This window comes from Notolabrus celidotus, chromosome 17, assembly GCF_009762535.1.
Source record: "Notolabrus celidotus isolate fNotCel1 chromosome 17, fNotCel1.pri, whole genome shotgun sequence".
NCBI classification, from domain to species: domain Eukaryota; kingdom Metazoa; phylum Chordata; class Actinopteri; order Labriformes; family Labridae; genus Notolabrus; species Notolabrus celidotus.
In genome coordinates this window covers 8,069,876-8,082,584 of record NC_048288.1, presented here as the reverse complement: position 1 = coordinate 8,082,584, position 12,709 = coordinate 8,069,876, and the positions used below count along the sequence as shown (strand labels likewise).

The window sequence follows — 12,709 nt, the reverse complement described above, 5'->3', positions numbered from 1 at the left end:
TGCTGCAGCTGCTCTCGGCTCTATTTTGGGGAGGCTGCCTGTGGGCCCTTAGAACAGGGCTTCCTGAACACACATACACACATACACAAACAATGCATGCAAAGTCTCTTGTCATGCCAAGTGATATCATTCATCACAGATCACACTTTGTTGCACGCACATATGCTGTTTTGGAAAGAGGCACATGTCCATCTTTATGCTTGTTAGTTTTTGTTCATTCAGTGTTGGTGGGCGTCTGATATTTGCCCTTTACGGTGCGGGTTACATTCTTTAGGGCGAGCAAATAGCTCAGAGCATGACAATAAATCAGAGGGCCGATATCATCAAGCCGATACATACAGTATATCAACACAAAGGCTGCTCTGGAAAAAGCTGATTTCTCTTTTTCTGTTATTTTCATTAATTCAATGTTGGTGTGTGTCTGAAAAATATGACAGCGTATTAGAGTTAGATGAATATGAAAAAAAAAGAACAGATTTCGAGACTAAAGTCGAAACATTACGAAAATAAGTGTCAGAGTCAGAGTCATACATTTCCAAGGATAAAGTTGTAAGCTTACCAGAATGATGTTGTAATTGTATTTGAGGAAGTCATAATAACAGGCTATGATTCATCTCTATGTAAAATAACAAAGGCTGATTTTCGAAGATTAGCAAGCCGCTAAATGAGGAACGTTTTGTGATCTTCCCATTTCTAGAATAGAATAGAACAGCCTTTATTTGTCATTGTCAGGTGTACAATGAAATTAGAAGTGCTGCTCCTGAAGGTGCACATGTTAAATACAATAAAATAAAAATAGGAAGAAAGATAAATACAAAAGACAATATAAATACAATATAAAAGCAAATGTCCAAAATTTACAGCCAGGTAGGGGGGAGAGGTATTTGGTTTGAATATTGCACATAATATAAAAAGGTTTCACAGTTTCTAGTGTTGCACATGACATGGTATTACTGCACAGTTATTGATATTTCACATGAGTGGATTGTTTCTGTGTATTGTTTATGGGTGTTTAGTGTCGTGATGACTCTGGGGATAAACTGTCACTGAGCCTGTTTGTCCGTGTTTAAAATAACATATCGTCCAAAAATGACCTTAAATTATGATTTTGTTCTCTTTAACTGATGACTTTATTCTTTAAATTTACAACTTTATTCTTTAAATTTACAACTTTACACTTTTAAAATAACAACTTTATTCTGAAAATCTGACTCTTTCTCCTGTATGTGGCCTTAATACTCCATTGCATAAATCAGCTGTTTTCAGTATGGTTAATTCCTCAGTTTAGAGCCTGACCGATATATCAGTGGGCCAATTATATCAGGCCGATATGTAAATCTGAATTAACGCAAAGGTTTGTTACACACAAAGAGAGCTCTGAAATTTTTATTTTTTTATTGTCACTTTCGAAGTACACACATTTTGCGAAATGTTGAGCCCCACACAATGTTACAATGTTACAATGTCATTTAGCAGACGCTTTTATCCAAAGCGACGTACATACGAGAACAAGAACAACACAAGCAAAGATCTAGACAAGTGGAAACAAGATCAGTAAGAGTAACAAAGTGCTTCAAGTCAATTTGGGTGCAGGTACTGCCAAGCAGTATAAAGGCAATGCACAAAAGTAAGTAAGGATTTATTTATTATTATTATTTTTTTCATCAGACATAAAGTAAAATAGATTAAAAATACATCAAACAAGACAATACAAGACAATAAAAAAAGACAGTTAGTTGGAGCTAAAAAGGTTCAGTAGTTGTTATAGAAAAAGAAATGTGCGGTGCTGTAAAATTAAAAGAGTGCATTAAAAGAGTGCCATTATAATTAGGTGCCAATGAAGTGCATTTATCTCATGATGGAAGGCTAGGGTGAAGGGAGGGCGGAGGGGGGCAGTGACTGTAGAGTGTTCAGAGTTCTAACAGCTTGGGGGGAGAAGCTGTTACTCAGTCTGTTAAAAAAAAGTCAGATGTTCAGCTTTGTTTGTTAGTGTAATTAACTAAATGCTGGTGTTTGTCTGATATTGGAGTTAATTCCCTTTATGCAAGAGAATGTGCAGATTGAAGCCTAAGTGATATATCAGTGGGCCAATATTATCAGGCCGGTATGGCCAGTCGTACTTAAATCAGAATCAGCATCTTAATTTGAAACATCTGTCATAGATCATTAAATTTAGTAAACAGACAGCAGACTCTGTTACAATGAGCTGATGTGTAATAATACTACGCATTTGAACTGATCTGTTATCTGTTAAAAGAAGCCGTGATTACCTCTGCATAATAATATCAGAAATTTGTGCAAAAAAATCAAAAATGTTGAGTGAGTTGGTGAATCTGTTTTACTGTACAACTAGTATTGGTCTCAGAAAGTATACACAGTATAGGCTGTAGTGCAGATACATCTGTGTTAACTTGGTTTTATGTATAGTTTAAATATTTGTCCTTCTTTTGTTCATTGTTAGAGAGGCACCAAAGATATCTCAGGTACGTAAACTGTGCCTTGCATCAATTTCTCCAGCCTTCACCCCTGAATCCTCCCGATCTGAGCAGCCCAGAGTCGGTCAGATGTCAATACATGGGATCATTAATGAACAGCACAATAGCCAAGTTGCGGGGGACCTTGAATGAAACCAGGTCAGAATTTTAGTCATGATCGGGGAAGATGGGGGAGGAGTGTCTCTGGGCTTTTCTTCAGTGAAAAGAGGAAGAGGCTTGTCACAATGAATTTAAGGGTGCTGTCACATTTGCCTGCAGCGAGTCACGGTGCCCTGAAATTCTCATGCTGGGCCTAATCTCAGGAACCTGCTCTGAAAAGGAGCATCCTTTACCCCTGGCAAGGCACTCTCATGTTATAAAAGGCTGATATTAATATGTAATATAATTAAAAACATGAATTTATTCAAAGTGTGTCAAAACAGAACCCTGTGGTTGCTTTCCTAATAGCAGAGGCAGAATCTCCTCATCATGTGTTTCTTGGATAAATAGATGCAAAGGTAGCAGAGCTGTTTACCAAACAAACACTGAAAGTCACAGAAAATAGATGTTTTTATGTCTTTTATCAAAATAAATCTGAAAACGACACCTACAGAAGCCAAAGTAGTAACACAATATACTCTGAGTCATTGGAGCAGCATTAGTATGAGCGTGATTAATAGTGCACCCTGCAGTACAATAATGATTCAAAGGCACCAACTCATGCAGCCATTAAGATGGAGTGCTCTGTGCAAACAGACGCACAGAGAAAAACCTCAGACTCATAAAATGATTTTTAAAAAGTTCTCTGAAAGATGTTCCTGCTTCACATGTTTGCTTTGTGTAACGAGAGTTAGTTTATGGCTCCTCCGCCACACATGATGAAAGCTTCAAATGGTAGAACAGACGCATAAGTGGATGTGACAACCATTTACATTCAGTTGCCTGAGGCTAATGCACTGTATTTGTTTGAACTGTAATGACTCACCCAACAAAGCCCTTACTGATAAATCCCTCACCATCATTCAAATGTCATTAAATAAACACGGCGTGAAAGTGTACTGCTTTGATGGCTTTCAGTGAGTTGTGTTTACTTCAGTTGTTGACATGCATTGAAGCAGCATTTGGGAATAACAGCATGTGCATGTTTGAGTAATAAAACACTGATAATAGTTTCAGTGACAGAGTGATTGGTTTATGGTTTTATAGCTGAGGTTTGTTTGTGTAAATATAACAGATGAAGTGATGCTAAGCTAAGGTAGCTATGCCAGGCATGGAAAGGGGATCCGCTTAATACTGATGTCTTAGCAACAGTTTTTAAAAACGCCGAGCACTGATATCCCCTCACTGCTTACGAGCCCTAATCCAATTTTAGAAACACAACCAAGTTGCGTTTAGTCTGAAGGTGGAGGCTCGCTCTCAGAGAGACGGGAGTTAAATATACACACGAGCAACTCCTCTTACTTTATCTGAGTGGGTGTATGTATAAAGTAAGATGTCTTTACTGTACGAACGAGCCGATCAAAATGCATCAGCAGATAAATGTTTTGATTTATTTTCTATCCAGCAATCAGCAACAGATTGACACAATGTACCAAAGTCTGTCTTCATATAAGATAACCGTCAACCATATTTAGCACCAATAAGCAGTACAGAATCAATACTTTATTATTGATCAAAAACAATTTCTCCAGTCAAATATATAATATGATATATTATATAATATGATAATAACAAAGGCTTATTATTGATAGATGTTCCATTGTGCCAAGAAGCATTTAAGTTTACATTAACCAGGAACAAAGCATTCATTAACAGCTTATGAGTAAGTTATGTGCTTTATATGAGGAATTAAAGGTACAGTGTACAGAAATGGGAATATTTAGCAACCAAGCAGTCAGATTACAGATTGAAACGCTTCCCTGCTCACCCCTCCTGTCTTTGAGGACAGGAGGGGTGAGGAAAAAAAGCTGCTGTAATACACGATAAGTGTGATCCTCTATTTGTCATTTTTTATTATCAAATACTTCTATCAATACAAATAGTTTTGCGCACAACAACAACCAATCTCCTCTTCTTCTTCCAATCGTTGCTTTTCTTGGGGCCACTCATAACACAAAAGGACTTATGTTACTAGTTTGTACGCTCTGTGTTACTGAAAAACACGGCGGTGCAAGATGGCGGCCTCTGTGGAAGGGGACCTGCTCCTATGTAGATATAAGAGGCTTATTCTAAGTTAACAAAAACAAGATTATTTTTATATTCAGGTGATTATACACAAATCTGAATATGTCAATACTAAATACCTTTAGATATTACATACTGTACCTTGAATATTACACACTATACCTTTAATATTACAGACTGTACCTTTAAAGTTTTTTTTTTAAGTTATATTTTTTGGGGGCTTTTTGCCTTTATTTTATAGGACAGCTGAAGAGAGACAGGAAATGTGGGGTGTAGAGAGCGGGGAAAGACATGCAGGAAACGGTCCTGGACGGGAATCGAACCGGCGACCCCTGCGACGAGGACTGTAGCCTCTGTATGTGGGGCGCTTAGACCTAGTGGTCACCAGCGCCCTGACTGCACCTTTAATATGACGCACTGTACCTTAAATATTACACAGTGTACCTTTAAATACTGTGTGTACTAACCCACAGTCATTTTTAAAACTGATGTTAAATGTCAACAAATCTTATTTTACTGACTGTTCCTAATTATAAGGAAAACTAAAATATTTCCTGTTTCAGATTGTGATCTTTAAAACAACTTTCAGAAGCATCAGATGAAGCAAATTGTTGATATGTTGATTAAACTGATGTCGCCAAAACAGTTATCAAAGATTTCAAAATTGACAGTAAAAAATGAGGTAATTAAAATGTTTTACAAGTGAAATAATTAATCTATAAATAAAAGACTAATTCATATTTAGTGAAAAAGTTACATTCTAAAAGTTTTACAAATACACAACCAATAAAAAATGGCCTGTGTAGTTTCTGTTAGCACTGCTGTTGTTCTTTGCCATGTGTTGTGTAACTTTGTTCACTGTCCTTTTGTTTAACTGGTTGTCATGCAAATCATTAATCAAATATATTATAGAAAATATTTACATGTTAATACAAGAATACCTTCACAAAAATTGAATTTGGATCTCATTCAAAAAGATACTGAATCGTGAAATTAAATCACTCTTATGGTTTTTATCATTGCTTTCAGGGGAAACGCACCTGTAATTCAATTTTAATGCAGTTTTTCCTCTTTTTTAATGATGACTTAATGAAAACTTCAGTCAATTCTCTTTTTAATGGCACACACAGGCTTCCATAGAAGTCTCTAAATTCAATTTTGAAACCAGGAATGATAGCGTGATGAAAATAAACACAGGACAGAATACGATTGGTAAGTTTTGTGCTTTGTTGTGGGGTCAACCACAGTACTTCTGTATTGAATCTGTTTCAATGAGAACAGATTTACATCCACCTTTATCGGCAAATCAAAATAATTATGTAGGTTGTTCAGGTCAGGATAATAGCTGTCAGTGTAATCAGTCAAAGGCCTCTATGAGGGAAGGATACACTTATAAGGGTTTGGTTTATATTTGTCCAGGACTGCTTCGCCACTCACATTTTTATCCAGCTTGTTGTGCCTTATCAGAATAGTAACAGATATTCTATACTATTACTGACAAGTCCTGATTAACACAGAGGTTTGGCGTGCCAGGATATAACGAAGCTATGATATGATACTATAATGGTCAGTAGCTGTAATGACATCTGATGTTTTAATTTGTTAGACTAAGTAAGCAAATGAAAAATGTAGCTGCTTGATGTGCAGAAATAGTGATTAAGTCAAAAATGAAGAGTGAAGAATTTTATTCGCGCAATCTGATCCAAATTTACACCCTGACATTAAAGAAATTGTAGCGTCTGCTGTTGTCAGGTCAGAGGTCATGGCAAGTGTATGACATGGCGTCGCTGATTCCAGGCAGGTGCCGCTGCTGCTGTAACACTACACTAATCCCGGGCTGATCAACAGTGGAAACAGAACAAACTGACCCCAGACAAACTGGGGCACCAGCCTGTGAACGCACCGCTAATGTGAGACCCCCGATGACGATACTTTGATTTCATGTCTACCCTTTCCCCCCCCAGAGATCTCATTATGAGAAGGTCAACATGGGGGCATGATTGGGACGAGGCTAAGCACGGATTAGACGACGAACCTCTGAGAAGTGAACACAGGACTGGAATTTAAAACATTGTCATAAGACAAGTGGAAATCCTTGCATTCATTAAATCAGTTGAGGCTGTTACGCAAGTTTATATGTTGTTGTTTTTGTTTGCTCTGCTTATATTTCTTCACAACACTGTTATAATTCCCCTGAAACAGTATTTTATTGATATACTGAAAAACAACAACACATTAAATCCCAAAATCCAGAAGGTTAATAAATGCACATTACTATGGTAGCTGAAAATAGTAACAACCACTAGTTCATGCTTTGGTTGTCTGGAGCTTAAATATAAACAAACACAATCACATGAAAAAATGTTGTTTCATCCTTTAACCCTTGAAGGTTAACACAAGTTGGGACTATAACAGTATGCATAGATGGAGTCGCGGCCACTTCCGCATCTGAATTAAGATAAAAATGTCTGACTTTGACGTACTAATAAGGAACAATTGAGACTTTACTTTGATCATGTTAAGTTATGAACAAGGGTGGATCCAAGGGATGGTCAGGGGTGGCATGGGCCCCTCTTGTAATCTGATCACCTACCTCAGGATGGGCACAGTACAGCTCCAAGCAGCACAGAGTGAAGATGCCGACAGCTCCGCTCCACAATTAGACACAAAACAAGAGCAAACTGCACATAGCTGCAGAACGTTAGGGGTGTGTTTGCAGAATTAATTCCCCCTATGAAGATACTAAGTTCTCCATGACTGCCCTGTCATTTACTTACTCATTCTTTGTCTTGAGCTTTTGATTGTGATTCTCAGCTTCCATATCCTGGAGTAAAAGTGACTCTTCAATCTCCAGAGGCCGTTTTTTCTGATGATAAGATGATGACCTTGTGGACCCATGTTTGAGACAACAGCTTTAATAAAAAGTATTGTAATTATAGACATGCTGTGCTTTCATATATCATTGTGTAAAGTGACAAGATACAAAGATATGACCAGAGAGTATTATACCAAGGCATAACATCTTTATTGTTATACACATAACTTCATCTCCAAAGACTTTGCACAAATCAGTGGGGTAACATGAACCTTGAGATATCAAAAGTCTCCCGCAGTTCCTCTTTATATCCTTAAATACTTCAACAAGTACATCTGCCTTTCACATCCCCGAATGGTACATACAGTACAACCAATTAGAAATAAAGTATTTGTTTTTCCACTGTCAAACATTATCATATGTGCATTACATTACCAATTACAAACAAGTTATATTCATTGTCAAAATACAGGTGTGCAAATTGTTAGAAAAATACCAACTCATACCAGATTCTGGATTGTGCTCTGTAAAAATCCTTACAAATAGTATATAATAATAATCTATATATAAATGACTCCAACATGCAATGTTGCATTTCAAAAAATATTCCCATAAACAGGCTGTTCTGTTAAACCCTCCAAAAACTCCCGTCTTCACCATGCTCGTGTGAAGACAGGTAAAACAAGAAAAAGAGGGTGTTGCACAGAAAGGGTGAAAAGTTGTTTTTCGGCGCATCACATTTATAATATTACAATTATTTTGAATCCTTAATATCTTGGTCTGTGTGTTTTGACTATTTCAGATTTGGAGTATATAGTTTCCGTTTTTTATGTGGTCAGGTTGCAAACTACGAGGCTATGTGCCGCCCAGTGTAACACAACATCGTTCAGATAAACTGCAGAAAAGAAAAAAGCCATATTGAAGCCCTTTTTGTGATTACCAATGTTCACAAACACATCAGTTATACAATGAATAAATAATAAATCTTGGTAGTGATGACACTAAATGTCAATCATATAAATAACCACTTTTTTTTATAAATCAAATAAACTCATGCCATACCTGCAACAAAGACTACAAACAGCTACGATGAGGCAAGATAAAAGCATGACACAGGTGATGACAACAGTCAAAATACCCCCCGCACGACAAAGTTAAGACAAGGATGGCATCCCCCCCCTCCCTTCCTCATCTGTTTCTGAGGTAAACAGTAGTACTGTTAAAGACTTTTTTAAAAAGGCATCTCTCCTTCTCCCTGCTGCCACATTCCCCATGGCCTTAACCTGAATAAATTCACCTTCAACCGTCCACAGGACTCTCTCAATCCTGTCTCACAAGCACGCGAGCTCTGCTGGGCTGAAAGCAGCAGCTGCGTGAACTGCGTCTTTGCAATTTTTTCTGTGGTGTAGTGAAAAAAATGAAAGCAAAGAATAAAGTGAAGGAATTCAAGCAAAATGGTCTTGGCATGTACAATGAAATAATCCTCCTTCTGAATTTAATAAATAACATAAGACATCTGTTACTTCACTCTCACGAGCTAGGTAGCTTTAAAAGTGTGATCCTGCTTCCTACACACAGTGCCGGCTGTTAATGACACCGTCTCTCAACACCAGTCATTCAAATGATGAGTCTGACAAAATAAAAGGAACACTGGATTTTTTTTTTAATGATGGTACAAATCTATTTTTTTTTGGCAAAATATACTATAAGCTTTCCTTGAAAAAATAAAACTTCTGTGCAATTCTGTGGCATGAATGTGTAATGTCAAATTACAACTTAACGGTTGAAATGAGTAAAATTTCAAAATAAAAGGGGAAAAATATTTACTCAGATTTCCTTTTGAACTACAAGTATGTGACTGCAGGTAACCAACATTCAGAGAACAACAATGAACAAAAATAAGCTACAATAAAACAGAAAACAAACAAAAACAAATGTTAAAACTGTACCATGCATGGGGGAGTGTGTCAAAGCAGTGTGTCCTGGGTAACGATGGACGGAGCTCGAGAAAGCTGCGGTGATGATAGGGTAAACAGAGTAAGACTGGAAAGTGACCGTGCGAGCACTGACTGCTGGCGACGGCCGTGCCCAGTTTCCTCTTCCAACAGTGGAGTGAACCCCCAGAAAACGCACACTCCTGCTGCGACTGTGCCGACTGTGCCCCCCCCCAACCCGCCCACCGCTTCCTCCGGGCCGCCGGGCTCACATCTCCCCATCAAAACGTCAGATGGCAAAATAGAAAGGCAGCTGTTTGCTCCCGTCATCTAAAAGTGCATCTCCACACTCTTCCAACAAAGTCCGTCAGCCCACCACTCTCCCTGTCAAGGCAGTTGGAGTGGGCTACAGAGACCAGTGCTTGGATCAGCATACGTGTGGGTTTCAATTACTTCTTTTTCAGCTTGTGTTTGTTTGGTTGCATTTTTTAACTTTTATTTTTTTTTTTAAATCTCACTAGACACGACATTTCACCTCAGCGTTAGAGAAGCTGAAGGAGTGCTAATTCACGGGGCCGGCCCTTTAAGAAGGCCCATGACAGGTTGGTGGTGTTGCTGCCTCCCTCACGATTCTCTTTCTTCGGTGTCACGTTGATTCCTCAACACCTACGGCCACCCCGTGTCTCACCGGCGCCATTTTCATTTTCAAGGCCGGTGATGCAACTGTACTGGTTGCCATGGTTTCACTGCAACATAAAAGCAGTTTGCTGAGATTTAATGGACAAAATGTCTCATTTCGGACACAGAAGAGACAACTGCCTGATTCATCTGAAGAAGAGCAGGTACTTTGTATTTTTATGAATTAAGCTGCAGGTAAAATCAATGAACTCACCTGAGAAACAGCATCATCATGTCAGAAAATGGACAAATATAATTGCAAGGCCAATATTTAACAGCATTACCATCGCAACCAGGACTGAGTTAGGACCCTAGGAGGAAATTACATCATGAAAAAGATCAGTTAGCACAGAAACATGAATCTGAAATGACCATCTCTATGATAAACAGGCTTATGAAGAACCATTTGAACGATAGCATGCTAGAGAGAGAAACAGTGGCTGTTCAGTTTATTGCCAACGTTAAGATGAGAAAAGTTTTACTACATCAAGGTAAACATGAAACTAAAGCTAGACGGTTAGCTTTACACATAGACTGGATGATTTGTTGTTTTCAAATTTGAAGTCAAAGTAAAGCATAAGTAATGAAGCTTCTGTTTCTCCTGCTTCAGGTCTCTTTGCTCAAAGCCACAACAGAATATAAAGATGAAGGACGTGTCTCCACCTCCTCCTTGTATAGAAGTGATGCCAAAACAATGTGCACTGTCATCTTGTGAATTTGGAGCTCAGTAGAGATTAGCTCTTGTAGCTGCTGATTGACGGTAAATAAAGGGAAAGAGTCCTCAGGTCACAAACTCTACAGAGCAATGTGTTCAAACCAATTGAGAACAGAATCATTCTCACAAGTGAATTACATGTAAAGTCGATTTAAAGACAAGAGCAGATACGAGTTCTGGTCAAGCGAAGCCAAAGGAGCATCACCTTTAGCGGTCTACTAGCTTCATTCGCTTATTTGCGAGAATTGGAAATCTGAAATTTAGAGAATCATTTGCCAATCAGCATGGAGATCCTCTGGTGACCTATGATGTGACAAATGGAACAGCCGAGTGTCATTTTCATTCATTTTCATTTTCATGCACCTACCCAAAACTCTGTGACACCACCTGCTTTTACAAACAGTAACAAAAAGGAGTTGGCTTTGTTGAAAGTGAGTGATGAGGTTGGATTATCTGGTGGGATCTAAAAACTTTCATCTGTCACTTGATTCCAGCTATCGGTTGTACTAGCAAGTTAGCATTGCTTCAATTAGCATCACCAGCTTCACCTCACAACATGGTCGAGATCAATCTTTTTTGATGACAACAGACTGATTGAGTGCTGTTCGAAGGGAACCCCTCCCCTCTAGCAAGATTTGCATCTTTAGGTACTCGCAAATGGAATGAGATATTTGTGCAAATTAAGCTAGTAAATTATTTTATTTGCGTCTGGTGTGAACACAATATAACAGCTTCTGGTGTCAGTTTGAAGCAGAAACTCCCAGTTACGGAAAGTTGAAAGACCCTTGTGTTAGTGTTTGTTACATTTCCTCTTTATGCTCTACTCTGCTCTGATAATCTGGTGCAAACAACACAGGAGCTCCAAATAGTTTGGCTTCACTTCTGAGGAGCTGTTGTAGCTTCCATACTTTATACAGTCTGTCAGACTAACATCTTACCAAGAACGCAAGTAGCCTATATTGCAAATTATCAAACTATTCCATCATAAACTTGCTTACCCTGTGTTCCCCCCTCACACTGATACTCACTGTTTCTTCCATGCTTTCAGCAATCTCCATACTGGCTTTCTTAGTGTCTGCAAGGCTCTTTGGCTTTAGAGAATCCTGCTTCCTGAGTTTCGGTTCACTCTTGCTCTCCCTTACGGAGGCTGGCTTAGGAGTGGGGGTACTAAAAGACTTAGGGGGCTGAGGGGGCATGCGTGCCAGGGCCAGGGCACTGGGCTCTTCATCTATATCCTCCTCTGGGTCCGGCGGTGGAGGGGCCCTCGTGGGGGGCTTGACATAGTAACTGTGGTACTCGGTGTGCAGCTCGCCGTTGACTGGAACGGCAGGAGGCTGAGGAGCGAGAGCGGACGCTGCGGCAGGCTGCTGAATCTTTGCAGGTTTGGGTGGAGCCTCCAGGTGCATTTGAGAAGCTTTGGGGCCATCAGTTACAATCGGCCTCTCTTCTTTACTCAGCTTTCTACTGGACCGCTCGTCCTTGGAGGTTTTATGACTTGACTTCTCTTCTTTGCTTATCTTGCGGGAAGGTTTCTCCTCTTTGCTGGTTTTGCGGCTGGTGCTGTTGGCGAGCTGACCTTTCTTCTTGCTGGAGTGAGGCGAGGGGGGAGGGGTGGCTACAGGACTGGTCGCAGGGGAGTGAGGAGGGGTGGTACCTTTCCGGTAAAAGTGGGGAGAATCTTTCGGGGACTTTTCCTTCTTTTCGACAGGGACCTCTTTAATCTCCACGGGCTCCTTTGACTGTTGTTTGACATAGTCCGGTCCTGCAGAGGGGAGAGAGGTGACACACGTTAGCAATCTACATTATTTATTTAATTATATCTACTTTGATAACCTACAAACACACCCTTTAACATTTGTTTCCATTATACCATTTAACCATGCTTCATTCTCTCTTGATGCATGGTTTA

General features: G+C 39.2%; 1 protein-coding gene across 1 annotated transcript in view; it reads right to left on the bottom strand.

Moving 5' to 3' along the window:
* Window positions 1-7,664: 7,664 nt before the first annotated feature.
* Window positions 7,665-12,709, bottom strand: part of jph1a (junctophilin 1a) — a 47,802-nt gene continuing 42,757 nt past the window's right edge. Inside the window, 3 exon segments of the mRNA XM_034705854.1 lie at window positions 7,665-10,153; window positions 10,300-10,396; window positions 11,799-12,562. Coding sequence (XP_034561745.1) covers window positions 10,316-10,396; window positions 11,799-12,562 — 845 coding nt within the window. The 3' untranslated portion in view covers window positions 7,665-10,153; window positions 10,300-10,315.